Source organism: Perca flavescens, chromosome 21 (genome assembly GCF_004354835.1).
Source record: "Perca flavescens isolate YP-PL-M2 chromosome 21, PFLA_1.0, whole genome shotgun sequence".
Taxonomy (NCBI): Eukaryota; Metazoa; Chordata; class Actinopteri; order Perciformes; family Percidae; genus Perca; species Perca flavescens.
The window spans coordinates 17,486,951-17,504,773 of record NC_041351.1 but is presented as its reverse complement, the minus strand read 5'-3'; the positions used below and the strand labels follow the sequence as shown (position 1 = coordinate 17,504,773).

General features: G+C 39.6%; 3 protein-coding genes across 6 annotated transcripts; 1 reads left to right on the top strand and 2 right to left on the bottom strand.

Moving 5' to 3' along the window:
* Positions 1-49: 49 nt before the first annotated feature.
* On the bottom strand, positions 50-2,282 carry cox6b1 (cytochrome c oxidase subunit 6B1). The gene is made up of 4 exons (XM_028567907.1): positions 2,132-2,282; positions 1,307-1,420; positions 924-1,024; positions 50-290 (listed from the first exon to the last, which is right to left on the bottom strand). Exons 2-4 carry the CDS (start codon positions 1,410-1,412, stop codon positions 237-239), a joined length of 261 nt encoding a protein of 86 aa, XP_028423708.1. The 5' UTR covers positions 1,413-1,420; positions 2,132-2,282; the 3' UTR covers positions 50-236.
* A 1,184-nt stretch (positions 2,283-3,466) lies between these two features.
* fam234a (family with sequence similarity 234 member A) lies at positions 3,467-9,375 on the bottom strand. Of its 2 annotated transcripts, none has more exons than XM_028567079.1 (12): positions 9,061-9,375; positions 7,993-8,298; positions 7,796-7,906; positions 7,483-7,665; positions 6,741-6,865; positions 6,443-6,575; positions 5,903-6,035; positions 5,646-5,789; positions 5,319-5,400; positions 5,064-5,216; positions 4,862-4,964; positions 3,467-4,723 (listed from the first exon to the last, which is right to left on the bottom strand). In XM_028567079.1, exons 2-12 carry the CDS (start codon positions 8,261-8,263, stop codon positions 4,512-4,514), a joined length of 1,650 nt encoding a protein of 549 aa, XP_028422880.1. In that variant the 5' UTR covers positions 8,264-8,298; positions 9,061-9,375; the 3' UTR covers positions 3,467-4,511. The 2 variants fall into 2 exon arrangements, with proteins under 2 accessions (XP_028422880.1, XP_028422881.1); XM_028567080.1 differs by lacking the exon at positions 9,061-9,375 and adding an exon at positions 8,776-9,024.
* Positions 9,376-9,539: 164 nt separating this feature from the next.
* On the top strand, positions 9,540-17,782 carry luc7l (LUC7-like (S. cerevisiae)). Of its 3 annotated transcripts, XM_028567084.1 has the most exons (12): positions 9,540-9,586; positions 9,667-9,752; positions 11,557-11,627; positions 12,764-12,858; positions 13,044-13,142; positions 13,781-13,891; positions 14,028-14,171; positions 14,305-14,481; positions 14,617-14,705; positions 14,817-14,846; positions 14,970-15,131; positions 16,421-17,782. In XM_028567084.1, the coding sequence occupies exons 5-12, from the start codon at positions 13,047-13,049 to the stop codon at positions 16,533-16,535; spliced, it is 924 nt and encodes a 307-aa protein (XP_028422885.1). In that variant the 5' UTR covers positions 9,540-9,586; positions 9,667-9,752; positions 11,557-11,627; positions 12,764-12,858; positions 13,044-13,046; the 3' UTR covers positions 16,536-17,782. The 3 variants fall into 3 exon arrangements, with proteins under 3 accessions (XP_028422885.1, XP_028422882.1, XP_028422884.1); XM_028567081.1 differs by lacking the exon at positions 11,557-11,627; XM_028567083.1 differs by lacking the exons at positions 9,540-9,586; positions 9,667-9,752 and having other exon boundaries at positions 9,759-11,627; positions 11,944-12,858.
* Positions 17,783-17,823: the final 41 nt, after the last annotated feature.

Here is a 17,823-nt window from a genome sequence, read left to right as displayed (position 1 = left end):
AACAGCTCACCGTAAAGGATAAACATAGGGAACAACTGAACTACATAAATATATCCTGAGATACTTTAATGCAGAATCTGCTTTACATTTCATGGTATTTTTAAGGAATGACTATTCAGTTACAGAGCATCAGTAGTGGAAAGGTGGTGATGGAGCCACGTGGACTCCCACCACTTATACAAACATTTAGCTGAGACAATTATATCTTTCCAGTCAAACAGCTTTGGAAATAGCACTCAGATTTTTCCTGGAAAAGTCCCCTCTTCTCTCTGGTCATCCCATTTCTGGACCTAAATGGACAACATTACAGAACTTATTTTGAGACATAAACATCTTTTTTTATCACAAAGGTTCAGAAAATGAGTGAAACCCTTTGTTGGGTCATGAGAATGAGTCAATCTTCGACCATGTTTTTGTTTTTCATTATTAGTGATGTCAGAGCTGTCAAAGGCAAAACACCTGTAATGACATCACTGATTGGGGTGTGACCGAAAAGTACAACAGGCAATTGTACTATGTGATTCAGTGTTGATTGATTTGGTTCAATTTAGAGGAAATGTGGTAGTGATATCTGATGTTCAACTGTCCATTTTTTAAAAGAAATGTGAAGACCTTATACTTAGGATTTGGATTTAAAAGTAACTCAAAATAGGCTGGACCTTCTTGCATGTTTATTGGGCTGAGAATTATTTTAAGCGTCAATCTCCAATCTCTTATTTTGGACTAAAACTCTTCACGATGTTTTGATCCTCAGGACCGAGCAGACTTACAGGAATGTGGGGAACGATAAAGTTTTTGACCCAAGTTAAACAAACTCAGGCGACACAAGGGAGAGTATATTTACTAGCAATTACTATTCAACTTGACTGTCTTTTTTAGACAGTGGTTTCTCTCGTAAAAAAGTTGATTTATAAAATATTTACCCAGGATAATGGGCAGAGTGATTTGTAGACCCTCTTGTACCAGTCACAGGGGGTGGTGTCCACTCCTTTGGCATCCAGAACTTTCTGGCAGCGATGATAGTCTATTAATAGAGAAACAACAACAATGAATATAAAAAAAAGCCAAGGTCATGTCCGTGACCCTGAAGAAATCTCAAACTGGATCATCTCCAGCCCACAGGTCAGGTCTCAACAGTCTAAAGACCTTAGCTGTGTGAATGTGTTTTGAGAATGGCGTGTTTAACCTGAACTAAACATGTTGTACATCATTAATCAAAGGTACAATAATACATTTTAATATCTACATGGCACAGCATGTGTGGTGTTAATTAGTTGACCGCTTTGGCCTGTACATGCAGTCTTACCCAGGTAGTTGGACCAGCAGTTCCTGGTCTGGTTCTGGTTGGGGAATCTGGCATCAAAGGGAGCAGTGCGATATTTCTCAAGTTTGGCCTGAATGTCCTCAGCCATTTTTACCTCTGTCAAGAGAATACCATCGATGGTTAGATTTTTTTCCGGCACCTAAGCAAAAAGCTCATCTCAAGCATAAAGACCCATTTTGCGTCAAATAAAGACAGATGTACATACATGCACCTATAGCTGTAGCCCAGGTGTGCAGACCACCTGTACAGTATATGGACTGACTTCTAATCAAAGCTAAACCGATGACTGCACGCTCAGCAGGGAAATATTTTGGGGAGACGTAGGGGTGCTTCACGCGGTTCCTTAAGGATGTTTCTAGAAATTTCGAGTTGTCATCAAATCTATAGTGTATAACACAACATTATACGGTCAAACAAGCGTAATACTAGCTTAATAATGGTAATGATATTTGCAGATAGCTTAATCCGTGTTCACCAAGCCTAAACGCATTTCCTCCTAACATGACCCAGTTTCGGTTTCTTATTCATAAAAACAAGTAATAATCTCATTTAAATTGACCAAGGTGATTAATTGCTATATTACAAAGAAAATGCAGCATTTTGATAATGGATTAAAACCTCTACAACCGCGACTCAAATGAAAGTAATCATTTTCAGAAGAGACAGCTGAGCTTTTCTTGGTAACTTTTCTCTCTCAATGAATGCATAGACTATAAAATACATGTGGCCACATGCCAGTATGAGAGATAATTATCAGAATAATATTTTTTTTTAAAGAAAAATGAAAGACATGCAGGTAAGCGTTACCTTTGTAGCAGTTGCTGGCTCGAGCTCTGAATTACTTTTATACCGCCCCGTGAAAGTGTACGTTCCTCTGATAAGCATGTGCGCATGTTGCAGCCGTGCAGTCCTATCATACCGATATGGCGGACGCAGGTCACATTGAAATGACAGGCAACACAGCTCAGAGTCAGACTACCCACAGAGGTCTGTTTATTAAGTGATGTGCGGCTAATGAAATAAACGGGATGAAGCTAGACACCACTGGAGCAGCGTGGTGTGGTTTTATATTATCAGTGTTGTTTTGTAGTGTAGTTTTAGGTTTCTTACACGACTTTTCTCAAGGCAGAAGTATTCTGTATTCAATATTTATGTTAATCATTGATAGGTGGCGTGTGGCTGCACTCAGTAAGCAAAGGTGTCTCAGGTGGTTTTGTTGGAGCTGTATTAGGGAAAGGCAACAGCGCTTTTGTTGTGTTCATGACCTGCAATATGAATACATGAAATATGTAGAGTAGCCTACTCTACATATTTTTATTCAGCTGAAGAAAAAAAAAAAAAAAAAAACATGTGAGCGGAACATGGCCAGGAACTCTGTCTAGGAATTAAAACCAATAGGTCACGCTGCTGTAACACAAGCATCCCGAGTTCAAAACCATGGGCCAGCGGCAATAAGCCACTCCGATATCCAGCTCCTCCTGCAGCGGGCTGTTTGTGCGCATTTCTCCCCAAAAAAAGTCAGGTACGGTTGGCTAAGTGTGTCAGGATGCGGTTACTTCCCTACAAGGACCGACGTTCCATAGCCCCAAATAATTCAGGAGGGCACGAGCCTGTCAGCAGTCATGCGTCATGGTGAAAAAGCGACGCGCTGCAATGAGGGAAGGAGGGAATCAGCTGTACGCTACGTGACGGACTTCCATGCAACCATGAACTGCAAGCTGCTGTTCTGTCGCAATGCAATGCAGAGGGCAGCAACGGGTTGCTTTTATAGCCTAATACTGATATTCTGAATATATGAGGTAACTGGGAAGTGTTTTATTGTGTTTGATATAAAACATATTAAACCAAGCAAAAAAAAAAAAAAAGTTTTAAAGTTTTTTTAAATGAGATGACCGTTTATTTCAATGTTAGATTAATTTATATAATATATATATATATATATATATATATATATAAATAAATAAATAAATAAATAAATATATATAAATAAAGGAGCAGACTAAAATGATTTTATTGCTTTCAGTTTGTGTAGTTTTGCAGAGGGCAACAACTTCAATTGCTACAATTAGAAAGATGCCTCTGGCATTTTCTACTTTCCTTGTATTTGCTCCTAATATAAGACATCTTTGAGAAGACACAAAATTTACTTTAAAATTGTTTAATATTGCTCAAATTCAAACATAATTCAGAAAGAAAAAGCCAGTTCCAACAAAGGCCCACATGTTCAATACATGATTGTACAGCAAAAATAGAAACATCCTTTTCATGTATTTAACTAAGTAGAAATCACAGAGAAAGTAAAACAGCTTCATAAGGAGCAATAAATGCACAGCAGTAAATCAATATCATGGAAAACATACTCCGACAGCCTACTCAGCATCGAGTTCCTCAAAGATTTAGTCAGTGTGCGTTAAAGAGCATCACTAGTTACAGCCTCTTGGATTGAGTAAGTAAGGGACACGCGTCTTGATGATTGACAACAGTACCATCCTACAAAACAGCCTAACTACTATCACGAACAGAATACGTAACAAGAAATGTAACAACATAGTGTGTACGTTAAGGTTGGTGGGGGTTCCGTTGTATTTCAAGTTTCAATGTGCATCTGTCGGTTTTACTGTACAGGTTTTAGAAAATGTACCAAAAGAAAAACCCTTGTCATTGTGAAACCATTCCTTTCAAGCTACTAGAATTTGAAATACACAGGAACTAGCCCCTGTGGTGGCATGATGCATCAGCTACTTTTAAAGCCTAGTGTGACATACAGTTGCATAGATTCAAATAATTAAAAAAAGAGCTTTGCATTGATGCATGAAAAGTGCTAGAAACAGTACAGCAAGGCAGGTCCTCTGGATGATTTATCATCATGAGAAGAGCAGAAATGCTATGCCATTGTCAGGGAACAGTAACTCTTTGGACACTAGCTCAGATCAAATATATGATAGTATGTATGCAGTCAAGTCTAAAAACAGACAATGCCAGTTTGTCCAATGGAGAATAATTGAAGAGCCCTCTTAAATCAAGCCAACCAAACCCTCTAAACATAAAGGAAGTGTTTTGGTTGTCACCAATAGTGTGGAAAGTCATAGTTAGTGTAAACACTTTGGTTTTGAAGCTAACATATAGTCAGCTGTGCCAAAATGGTATGAACACTGAGGATACACTCGACATTTTACAGATGGTCCTTTCACCAATCACTAAAGCGGAGACGATTTAAGGCCTCTTTGATGTCCTCATTTGTCTCTGAACCTCCGCCGGTACCAATACGGAGTACTTTGCTGTCAGGGACGTCCTGCTTCATCTTTCGCTTGCTGAGCACCACAGTGCCTTCCGCTCCCTCCGTCCCAGGGCCTGTCAGCAGGATGTAGGCAGCATGGCGTCCATGCTCCAACAGAGTGGCTAAGAAAAACAAAAAAACATAAATACAGTCACACAAAGAGCTGACCCGTGCGTTTCCTCACCCCTCCAACCACTGATTCACATGTTGTAGTTACATCATAAAACGACTTTATAAGAGCAGAAGAAAACCAAAAGCACCTTTAAATGTTATGATGTGGTCCATGATAGCGGTTGACTCAAGGAGGACTTTAGAATAGAGAGGGTGGAGCAAGTAAGAATGTCGGTCACTTGCGAAGGTTTCCTGCAATAAAACATTTGAGTACCGTTTAGCCTTTCTTGAGAAATCAATTAACATACATCTTTTAAAAAAAAAAAAAAAAAAAAAAAAAAAGGCACTTACAGATGAGTTGGTCTCTGAGGGCATCGTGCCCCAAAACACAAACACCGAGAAGGAGTTGGTAGTGTGTATTGAGGAGGGTCTCGGTGAGTTAGGAATGGCCAAAAGGTCGACTTCCCACAGCACATGACCGGACTTCCCATCAAGAATTATTACCTACGTACCAAACAGACAGTGGTACAGTGTATGATTCAAATCCATAACCGTATGAAAGAAGCTTGACACTGAAAAGAACTGTAGGTATTTCAGCAGTCTTACCCTCTTTGTGTAGTTGCTGACATCCTCCTCGATCACAACATCAAGGACATTGTCTTTGTTAAAGTGGCCAAAGGAGGGCTCACTGAATGAATGTGAACACAGAGAAGAAGACTCAATCAACCTGGTTATAATGACTAGTCTATGGTTCACTTGGACATTTAAAGTGCTCCCCCAAAACAAAATGATCAGAATGTAAAGATAGATGAGATTTCTGACTGGCATCATAACACTATTTGATTCCTAGCATTATTTTGCACTTTGATGAAACTAATCATCTCAGCTCTAATTCATTTGTATGTCCAATCTAAAAACAAACCGAATTGTTACCCGAGTACCGAGCTGGTATTGAATCTCCACAGTAGCTGCAAATGTTTTCCGTCGACTAATGCCACCTCCTTCCCAGTCACAAGCAGCAGGTTCGGTGAATCGTCAGTTTCTCCTGTTGTTAGTGTTTGTCTCACTGAATCCGACCTACAGAGTGGAGATACAGATCAGCTAAAGCCAAATGACAACAAGCTGTTACTGTAAGTGAAATCTGGGTTGTTGGAAGGGAATCTAAAAGGTGAATGTATTCTGTGTATTACTTGTAGATGGGTATAAGGCCGGATGTTGCACTGGCATTCTTCTCCCAGTGCTTATTCTTCTTGAGGCCAACCTCCATCCCTGGTTTAGCCTGGGCAGCAATCCTCCACAGTGCCAGTGCATACAAGCCAGTGTCTGTGAATGAGCACAAGATTACTCACTACTGCCATCAACTGTATACATCGAGATACAACAGCTGTAAGAGAACTTCAAGTTTACTCAGATGTACCGCAGAGGGCGGGGGGTGGGAGAGGGTTTTTGTTCAAGTGTATTTGTTTGTTTTGTATGTTATAAAAATAATAAAAATCTTGATCTTAAAAAATAAAGTTTACTCAGATTTCTCTCAGATATGGGATATCGGCTTTTTATAGCTTTGGGTCATCTTCTCTTTTAGTTCTACAGAGCAGCTGAACTGCCAATCTAATTTCTGACATGTCTTTACTATTTTAATATAGGGCAGGACTCCTCCATTAGGAAGGACTTAGCTGGTCTAACTGCAGATGGGCACTAACATGTTGTGGAAGCTGATTTCGGAAACAAACCTGTTTGTAGTAGTACATAGTAGGAACTGTCTGTAGTGCAAAAGAGAAGATGATTGTCTGTCTTTGTGGAGTTAAGAACAACCGTAGAACCAATCTGGACACCCGTCTTCCCTGAGAGGAATCGCAGCAGAGACTGCAGATATGACGAGAGGCATCGAAATTAGTTGAATTCTATTTTGCTGCAACATTATCGGCTCATTTCACTGCCAGTGCATAATTAAATCCTTTCTTAGCAGATTATTATCAAAGACGCAGACTAAATCCTTACACTGTAAGAAAGGAGCAAATCGATGTTTACCTGTGTTTTGTTAGATGCCACCAGAGCCACATCGCTGACCTTGTCCCCATCCAGATCTGGGACACTAAGAACAGGCACAGTGCTGTTCAGACCAGGAGGCTGAGGCTGCTGCCACCTGATGTCGCCTGTACACACACACATCACACAGGAGCAGGGCACTTAATCTGACTGAGTTTAGCTGATTTCTTTTAATTTTTTTTAGCATTGTAGGCCTTTATTTGATAGGACATCTGAAGACATGAGAGAGGGGGAATGACATGCAGCAAAGGGCTGCAGTTTGGATTGAACCTGCGACTGCTGCTGCAAGGACTGACCCTCTGTACATGAGTTTAGTCAAAGTGAATTCTTGACCTTGGAAATGGCAGTCGAGAAAAGTTAGTAAGTGGGCCTTGAGATTATTTTTTACAAAAGGTTTTAACCATCGCCAGTAGATGAGCTTTGCTCAGTATGTTAAGCAAAATAAAACTTCATTACTAAAACTTTATTTCATGTTCACAATGCTTTAGATTCTTGCTTTAGTTGTTTCATTGCGATAAACAGCAATTTTCACAAAAACGCATATCAGAACACTTTAAATGGTGCTATGCTATAATCCAATTAAACTGTTGTTTTGAAATGTGTTAAGATTGTGTTTACATGTTTGATGCTAGGATTACATAGATCTTTAAAAGCTGTATAGCGATGAAAATGTGTTGTCATTTATAATATATATAATACAGAGACTGAGTCACTAACCACTAACCAGTGTATTTGTCAACAGCTGTGAGTTGGTCAGAGTGGGATAGGAGACAGTCCCACATTCTGCCTGTTTCTTTGTCCAGACCACACTGGGCCCAGTGGAACTCGGGAGCCAGCGGACGCTCCCACAGCGTTTCTCCATCTGTCCCATCCACTGCTACAACAAACACACATGGCAAGGGCAGACCTGGAAAACACACGGTGGGTCTGAATTACACAAAACAAATGTAATACAGAGCTGCAATATAGAGAGCAATCCAACTCTTGTTTCTTCATGATTAATGAATACATTAAAATAAAAAAATAACACTTTATACCTGCATCAGCACACGTATTGTTTTGACTGCCTTGTGTGTTTTTGAGGACAAACAGGACATCCATCACCTTGTCTTTGCTTGCATCTTCAATAGCCAAGAAGTCATATGTTGCTGTGGCAGAGAAGAAGAGAATCATAGTGAGTCCTACAAAACAACAAAACACTAGCAAACCGTGAAAAGCACACAATTGTACACACCCGCTTCAGAGAAAGTCCGGTTCCAGGTAACAAGATACTGTGGTCTGACAGGACAAGGGATGATGAAGGAGAAGGCAAACACTATGGTGAGGCAGAGGAATAAAGAGAAGAAGAAGGCTGCGGTTCGCCAATGGGTCAGTTTGACAAAACCCAAGCCTTCCTTACAACTCTTCTTCTTCAGCTCTGTTGCTGATGGTGCTGTTCCCATCTCTGCCCTGTCCTCCCCTCTCTTCAGGGGCTCGCCTTCAGTGGCACTGCCTGTGGCCTCCATTGTTGCCTCAATCAATGCATTACCAGCCCACAGATCTACTCAACAGGGAAAAGAGCTTACAGTCAAACCATACCTCAATATAATGCTGGTCTTAAATCACCACTAAAATTACAAAACCCTGTTTTATCTTTATATCCTAATTCATGACATAGAGTTTGCTGTTGTATCTCTCCCAGTGTGGAGTAAACTACAAAGCAGCATGTGTCAAAGTAACACGCATTTATAACAAAACTCGCTGGCATTCACAGATAGTACATGAGAAAATAGTGAAGGCAGCAATGTCAGTCCAGCCATTTCTGCTGCATCAAGCTTTGTGGATCTGAGCCTATTCAGACGTGCCAGCACTGACTCCAGAGATTTCCCAGACCCGAAAACAACAAACCCATAATGACTAATCATCACCCAGGCTAGCATACTCTGTTATTTGTTTTGACGTTATAGCCACGGGTTTATTTAAAAGTAACGTCATGTATGTAACGTTAAAAGTTAGTTAGCAAGCTCATTAACGTTACCTGTCGCAACTATTTCAAAATCTGAGAATTCACCGTACGATGTTAGCTAAGTAGCTCAAGAAGAACGTTTCCCCCCGGAATAGTTCAATGTCGGATAGCTATCATTGTTAGCGAGCTTTGGTTTGAAAAGTTCACGTGTTCGCTAACTTGTTGAACAAAGGTCAGGCCGCAAAGAACAAGGAATAAGTTACAGGCTATAACGTTGTCACGAAAATCCCGCCACCCGACGCTCAATGAAGAATTAGCTAGGCCTAGCGTTACACTGAATCAAAAAAAGAATCTTACTTTAATCTCCACCGTCGTCTTCGGTGATCACTGGTGTGGCGGTTATAGGCCTGACAGAGCAACACAGCTGCCTGTCAGCCTCAACTCTGTAAACAAATAGCAGATAGGTTTAATGCCCTGAGTTTGTCTCTCGGGTAGCCCTTTCTCTCTGCCTACGTTGAACGATGTCAAAACCCCAAACTACGACACTAAGCATAACATTAATCTTCTCTAACATAAATCTAAATATAACTTTTAGTTTGGGAAGCTAGCAGGGAATGACAGTCCGTGAGTGTGTGCTGCCTGACAGGTTAGGTTCAGGGTAAATAATACGACGTTATCCAACATTGCGTTATATACTGTCTATGGGTTCAAGCCGCTCTGGTTGGTTAATTCGCTTGTTCTCAAACGTTACGATTGGTCGATTTCATTCTAACAGCCCTCCCTTTAGCGTTATTCAACGGAACTTTCAAACAGGGCTTGTCGTCATTTCTCTAATAGAAAACGGAAACTGGCGAGTCCACGAAATAGAGAAAAGCGACGAGAGGTGATGCTTGGACGAATATATAATCAAATAACAACACAAAAATACTAAGGAACTGTTTTCAGTTGCTTATTTTTCTATAGTGCTGTCGACGGAAGACCCACAACAATGTCTGCCCAAGCTCAAATGAGAGCTTTACTCGACCAGCTAATGGGAACAGCGAGGGATGGTGAGTTGCTGTAGCATGCTAGCTGAGCTAGCTAGCTAGCCAAGATGGAGCCACTGCTGCGGCTGGCTTGTGTTGGTGTGTGATGGGCAGACCTGCATGAATGGATGTAATACTGCAGAGGGCTGTGTAAAATACAGTAACATTGGATTCAAGTATCATTTACGGATTAACGTTAGGATTTAATGTGTGTATCCATTGAGGTCATTTTAATTTAAAAACTAGTCACGTGTTTAGTTCCGCCTTTAACGTTAACACGTTAGCTACCACTTTAGCGTTAAATGCATAGCTAACGTTAGTAGCTAAGTTAGCTAGATAACGCTACATAGCATTGAACGATATACAACAGTTTATCCATCCCTGGCAATAATCCAAATTCTAACTAATTCAGTGGATACCGTTAACTCCACAGTTACATTTAATAATTCTCATAACGTTAGCTAGCTAGTTAATACACATTTAAAGGAGACGCATGCAAAACGTCTCATTGGGCCTACCAGTTAACGTTATTACTGAAGTGGTATTAGGCTTAATGTTGTTTATTACTGAACTGGTAAAATGATTGCTAACGTCATAATGTGAGAAGGCAAATGCATACAAATATTGATATTATGAGAATTGATATTATCCACTAAAGCTCAGTAGTGCTAACGTTACGCCATTAGTGTTTTAAAGAAGTAGAACTGACGCTACTCAAGTAACGTTACAAGCTAAGGTCCTATAACGTTATTCATCATTTTTTACTCAAGTTAAATTCCCCAAGTACTATTAGCATAATGTATTTGAAGTATACGAAGTCAAATAATTTATTATGCAGTAGAATAGCCACTGTTAGTCACTTTTTATTATTATTATTATTATTATTACTATTATTATTATTATCATCAATGCTCTAATGCCAGAGCAGTAGTTAAATGTCGTGACTGGTTAAAGGAGGGGCTAATTTTAAATAATTTGTATAACGTTACTGTTATTTTACAGTTAATTTCAAAGCTGTGCATCAAATCTTGCGTTTTAAGTTTATGTTTTGTATGAAAAATCCTCATCAGCTAAATAACCTGCAGCTGTAAGATAAATGTAGGTAGTAAAAAATACGATATTTGCCTATAAAAAAAAAATAGTAGAAGCATAAAATAGAAATATGCAAGTTAAGTATAAGCACATTAAGTTTGTACTTGCATTTACTAAACCATCTTATGTAAATATAGTTTGTAATTTTGTCTTATTTGGTTGTTACCTTTTTATTTGGATACCCATTAGCTGCTAACAATGTTCCTGAGTCTGTAACTAGAACAAACTGTGTACCAGCACTACTGCTTGGTATTTAAATACATAATAATCTAATTTAAAAGTGAAAGCTATGTGACATAGCCTATTTAGCGAACCTGACAAGTGCGTTCTGTTAAAAATAAATGAACGCTATTATATTATCTTGATAGTATAACTACTGTTGTCTCTATGGGCGGTTTGAAATGCTAAAATACAATTTTATTAACTGCTTCCAGCCCTTTGGATACAAACATTAAAAGGTAACTCGGCTGCCAAGTCTGATTTTCATGGGCAGAAACAACGGCTTATTGCTGCCCTGTCATTTTATAAATCAGAGGTTCATCCTGTCAGTTGATTGAATGGAACTACAGCCCTGTGGATTATCTTTTAACAAGTTGATAATTCGATTTGAACAATGAGAGTGAATTTGTGTGGTGAGCTTGTGGGTGTATGTGTGATGAGATTGATATCAAATTCTTCCCATACATTTGTTGCATACAAACTGAACAATTGTGGCCCCTTTATTTTATTCATTAAGGTTCAGTGTATCTTTGCCAGCCTACAACAATCTGCAAAGGAGTTGCAGAAAAGCCTCATGTTCATCGAGCCGTGAGTCACACATAATTTTTAAAGCTGTTATGATGAATATCCAAACCATTTGTTTGCCTTCCGGAAGTTATTGTAGCTTTTTTAAATACACAAATGGGTATATCTTCAGTGGCACTAGAATTACAATTTGGAGTAGTATTATGCAGCTTGAGCTAAGACGTCTGGTCGCGCAGAATCCAAACAAGCAGTTCAATCACAGTTTTCAATGAGACGTCTGTTATCAGAAGGCAATTTTAACAATCATCGGAAGAAGAAAAAACTTTGCACACATCCTTTACAATCTGACTTGTGTATGACTCCCAACTTCTTACTACAGGTATGGGCAAGAAAACTGTTCCCATTTATACTTTTCTACAGCGGGTTTAAAATTCTGCAGCTGAGGTCTTGAAGATGCAGAAGGGTACAGTATGTGGTGCAGATCGCAGTGTGTATAAACTAAATTTTTTTTCCTTGGATTTCTTTTGTGTTTTTTGTTTTGAATTTCTTTTCAATGTTTCATATTTGTAGAAGGCTTGGCTGGAACATTTGTCTGAAATGTTTACATTTCTCGTCAGTCTTGATAGCAGTCTTTCCTGCATAGTTATATGCATTGAAATGTAATGAAAACTTTATGAAAATGAAGGTACCTCTGTTCACATTAGTTAACTGAAGCACAAGTTTGTTATTTACCTGGTTTGTGTCCCTCCCGGTTAGCTTAATCTCATAATGCTCCACACTTACAGAGTGGACATTGAGCCATATCACAAGTTAAACTGAGTTGAGGCTCAAACATCGCCATATTTTTATTAAGGCTTGGGAAAGGTTGGTAAGCACCAAGAATAACAGGAGCTACATGTAACTTTTACTTCATCAATCTTGACACATTCATGGCTAATAAAGGTAGTCCAGCAGAGGCACATTATATATTACAGGTAAATATGTCATACCAATGAAGTATGTGTAAAGTTTTGACAATCGCAAAATGAAACGATTGGTTTCACTCATTTAGATGGGTACAAAATCCTTGAATGCATTTATAGTGACACATACTGCCCATTTAATGTTGTGCAATTACAGTATAGTAAAGCACTGGATACCTCGTCCCTGATAACAAATATGTGAGGTCTTTCTCACTGGTTGTTTTTGGACTGTTTCAGGGGATGAAACGCGACAGAGGGTCAAGTTCACTGACGAACGAGTCTGCAAAAGTCATCTTCTAAACTGCTGTCCACATGACATCCTGTCTGGAACTGTAAGTGGCCTACAATTTAAGTCTGACTACCCAGAAATATTCCAGTATTTATTTCACAGGATATCAGTATATGCTGAAAAGAGAACAACTAAAACATGTACTACAAGTAATCCTAAACCATTTTGTTATCATCAATTCATATGTGGGTGCAGTTTGAGTCATGTGTGCCTGTGTTTTGGTGACAGCGTATGGACCTGGGAGAGTGCACCAAGATCCATGACCTGGCACTTCGGGCAGATTATGAAATTGCTTCCAAGGAGAGAGATCTGTTCTTTGAGCTTGACGTAAGTGATGTCCTACTATAAATAATACAGTTATGCACATCATAGAATTGTGTAGTAGAACACAGATTGACTGACTGTTGTGTTAGGGGCCCGGCTGGCTTTAAAGACACAGCTATATACTTGGTGTTGCTTTTAGTATTAAAGTCAAGTGGTAAAAACAGCCAGTGACCGTAGTCTCACATCATTTAGCATGACCACAATAACTGCACTTTTTCCGAATCCCTTTATTAGCTAATTTGGCTATTTTTAACAGCTTCTGTAAAAATAAACTTTTTGTGGAAGCAGCTAGTGGCTCATTTAGCCTCATAAATGATGCTACAATGGGGCTTTTCACCGATACACTTGAGTTCCAGCCACGGAACAACCTCAGTTTTAGGCCAACTGTTTTAGACACCACGTGCACTATAAAAACAGAATTTTCTCAATATAATTTGGAGATGTAGACAATGTTATTGCAGAGTTGACTGTGGAGTGCAGTGCCTCAAGGACCCCAATATTTTTTTGGGTAGCAGTTAATGTCTATCACTCTCAACCAAATGATTGTTGGAAATCAGCATAGCCCTACTATGTTTCCTATATGGTTAATGTATAGAAATCTACCGAGCAACGCATTTACGTATATATTCTTGTTCCAAAAGGCGGTCGAGCACCTGGAGTCTTTCATTGCTGACTGTGACCGGAGGACAGAACTAGCCAAGAAGCGGCTGGCTGAGACCCAAGAAGAGATCAGTGCTGAGGTGGCAGCAAAGGTGAGTGAAAAAAAGATTTGTAAACCCAGACATTGTAATCCCCATGTCATACATTCACACTTGTGACTCACGTCACTTTTTTTTTTTAACGCAGCATCTGGTTTGCTATAACAAGTGTGTTTGTGCTGTGTCGCAGGCAGAGAAGGTCCATGAGCTGAATGAGGAAATAGGGAAGCTCTTGGCCAAGGCTGAGCAGCTCGGAGCCGAGGGCAACGTCGATGAGGCCCAGAAAGTCCTGCAGGAAGTTGAGAAGGTCCGCACTAGGAAGAAGGATGCAGAGGTAAGGAAGTACTTGGGACCTTGGGAGGTGCTTCCATTTTAGGATGATGTGGTGCTTTTCCTTTTGTATAATAAAATTTTTATTTTCTTGTCCTTTTTTAATGCATCTATTTTTCCTTTTCTGTCTCTCTCAGGAAGAGTACAGAAACTCAATGCCAGCCTCCAGCTTCCAGCAGCAGAAGCTTCGGGTGTGCGAGGTGTGCTCTGCTTACCTGGGTCTCCATGACAACGACCGTCGTTTGGCTGACCATTTTGGTGGGAAGCTTCATCTGGGCTTCATTCAGATCCGAGAGAAACTGGACCAACTAAAGGTATGTGTCAGCCTGTCCCACCATGTCCACTATAAAGCCATTGCTACAAAAAAAATGAGTTTCAAGTATATCCTGTAATGAGTGACATGGATGGTTTAGATAAGGATGATTGTACTGCGTTTTTATTTTAATCAGAAAACCGTGGTCGACAAGCAGGAGAAAAGGAACCAGGAGCGCTTGAAGAGACGAGAAGAGAGGGAGAAAGAGGAAAAGCTGAAGAAGAGGTGAGTGCAGACATTTAAAAGCCTGGTGACATTTATGGAAGTTCATTTGTTGTGTGAAGTGTGTTATTTTTACTGTTTAAACTTATGGTTTTGCGTCCATTTATTTCATAGGACCAGATCACGGAGCAGAGAGCATAAAAGGTAAAAAAAAAAAAAAAAAAAGATACTCCATCTGTCCAAATATAAAATGAGTCAATTCTGATTAATGTAGCTATCTAAGGTAAATTTATAACGCAAGTGCCCATGTCTGTTATTTTTGATCAGATCCCGTTCTCGTGACCGCAGAAGGAGGCGCTCACGCTCCACATCACGAGACAAGCGCCGTTCGCGCTCACGCTCCAGGGAGAGGAGGAGGAGGCATCGCAGCCGATCCCGCTCTCGCAGCCGAGGACACCGTCACAACCACGAGCAGAGCTCCAGACACAAGTAACTACACAACAAAGCTTACACAGTTCACACCACGCCCCCACAGAATAGAACTTCCAAGGAAATTAAATTAAAGACCGAGGAATATCCGTCCTGTTGAAGTTTATAATTTAGCTCTTTACAAATCCACCCTTGCTATCTGCAAACCCCAATTCCAATGAAGTTGGGACGTTGTGTAAAACATAAACAGAATACAATGATTTGCAAATCCTTTTCAACCTATATTCAATTGAATATGCTACAAAGACAAGATATTTAATGTTCAAACTGATAACATTTTATTTATTTATTTGCAAATATTCACTAATTTTGAATTTGATGCCTGCAACACGTTCCAAAATACCTGGGACAGGGTCACCTTTTCTTTTAACAACACTCGGTAAGTGTTTGGGAACTGAGGACACGAATTGTTGAAGCTTTGTAGGTTGAATTCTTTCCCATTCTTGCTGATGTACGACTTCAGTCCGGGGTCTCCGTTGTCGTATTTTGCGCTTCATATTTTCCATGGGAGACAGGTCTGGACTGCAGGCAGACCAGTCTAGTACTACCTGCTCTTTTACTACGAAGCCACGCTGTTGTAACACGTGCAGAATGTGGCTTAGCATTGTCTTGCAGAAATTAGCAGGGACGTCCCTGAAAAGACTGCTTGGATGGCACCATATGTTGCTCCAAAACCTGTATGTACCTTTCAGCATTAATGCCATCACAGAAGCTGGCTTTTGACCTTTGCACTGATAACAATCTGGATGGTTCTTTCCCTCTTTGGCCCGGAGGACATGACTTCCATGATTTCCAAAAACAATTTGAAATGTAGACTCGTCAGACCACAACACACTTTTCCACTTTGCGTCAGCCCATCTCAGATGAGCTCGGGCCCAGAGAAGCCGGCGGCGTTTCTGGGTGTTGTTGATATATGGCTTTCACTTTGCACGGTAGAGTTTTAACTTGCACTTGTAGATGTAGAGACGAACGGTGTTAACTGACAAAAAAAAAAAGCAGTCTTTTCCCAGTCCCAGCTTTTTTGGACCTTGTTGCAGGCATCAAATTCAAAATGAGTGAAGCTTTATCAGTTTGAACATTAAATATCTCGTCTTTGTAGTGAATTCAACTGAATATGGGTTCAAAAGGATTTGCTAATCATTGTATTCTGTTTTTTATTAAATTACATTTTACACAACCAACGTCCCGACTTTATTGGAATGGGGGTTTGTACTTTTATTTATTTATTTATTTATTTTTTTTTTTTTCTGTATGCTTCACTGAGTATCTCGTGCGGCTTTGTCCCCCAGGTCGTCCAGGGACCGAGAGCGCTCGTCCAGAGACGGGTCACGGGACAGGAGGGACGGTATCAACGGCAGGTCGGACTCCCGCCGGGCAGACGACAGGGATATGGGGGACCTCTGAAGACCAAACTCCATCCATCAGGACACCCAGCCTCCTCCTGTCTCTCTCTCACCCATCTGTCCATTTATAATATCCTAATGTCACACACAGTCCTTGCCTTGCCCCCTTTGTTCTCCCGCCCGCTACCTTTCTTTGCTTTAACAGTTAATGCAGCCGACCCAGAGTGTACACATACCTGAAATATATATATATATATATATATATATATATATATATATATATATATATATATATATATATATATATATATATATATATATATATATAGTATGGATAAAATATTCTAGCATCCAGATATATCAAAAGATTTCATTTGGAGGGGAGGAATTAGTGGAGTGTATTGTAATACCCACATCTGTGATTTGGTGGCTGTCTGTATCCAATACATCCCATGTCTTGTTAGAAACTACCCTGCAATGATTCCAACAGAAAAAAAGCAAACAGACAGATGGTCTGCTGGACTGAAGCATAAAGTGTAACTGATCCATATTCTTTTGTTATTAACTGATGGTCTTTTGATACAGAAACTGTCTGAATATCTTATATCTGAATATGTTTTGGGCCTACTCTGAAAAACTTCATCCTATCTTTTTTTTTTTTTTTTTTTTTTTTTTTTTTTTTCCTTCTCCCTCAAGATTTCTTTTCACCAGCTCCTGGCAGGAGTTGTTGACTCCATGAGTGTAGTTCACGAATGTCTGTCCACATTTTTTTTTTTTTTTTTATTGCCACTTAGTTTTCTAAAGCCAAGTTGAAGTCAATCCCCAAAAGGTTTTAAAGTTATGAGTAGTAGTATCAACCTTGTTTCCCATTGTCCACTTTTCTTTTTTTTTAACTAATCCAAGTTTTATTTTCTGCTGCCAGTAGTGAAGGGAATCTATTTGAGACTTTAGCCAGTGTAAGTAAATGCTTGTTTTGAATTGTATTGGTGGCAAGTCTTTTGTTTAATAATTTGTTTCCATCTTGATTTCTTTTATTTAAATAAATGGTAACTTCAAAGTTTTGTGTCGGCATGGTGAAGCAGTAGGTAAAGCTACATTAGGAATTCAGTGCTGTAACTGTACATACGGTACCGTAAGTCTTTATTTTTGGCTCAATTAAGACAAATTCCTCTGAATAGATTTATAACTGCAAACAGATTTGAATGGATATATTGCTTTACCTTATGTGTGAAGTCATATCTGTTTATGTTCTGCTGGAAATCTTCCTTTTAAACTCTCAATTAAAATCAATCACCATTTAAATTTTTATTGTCTGCTGGCCTTTCTCACCAAGGTCATTGTCAAGGCAT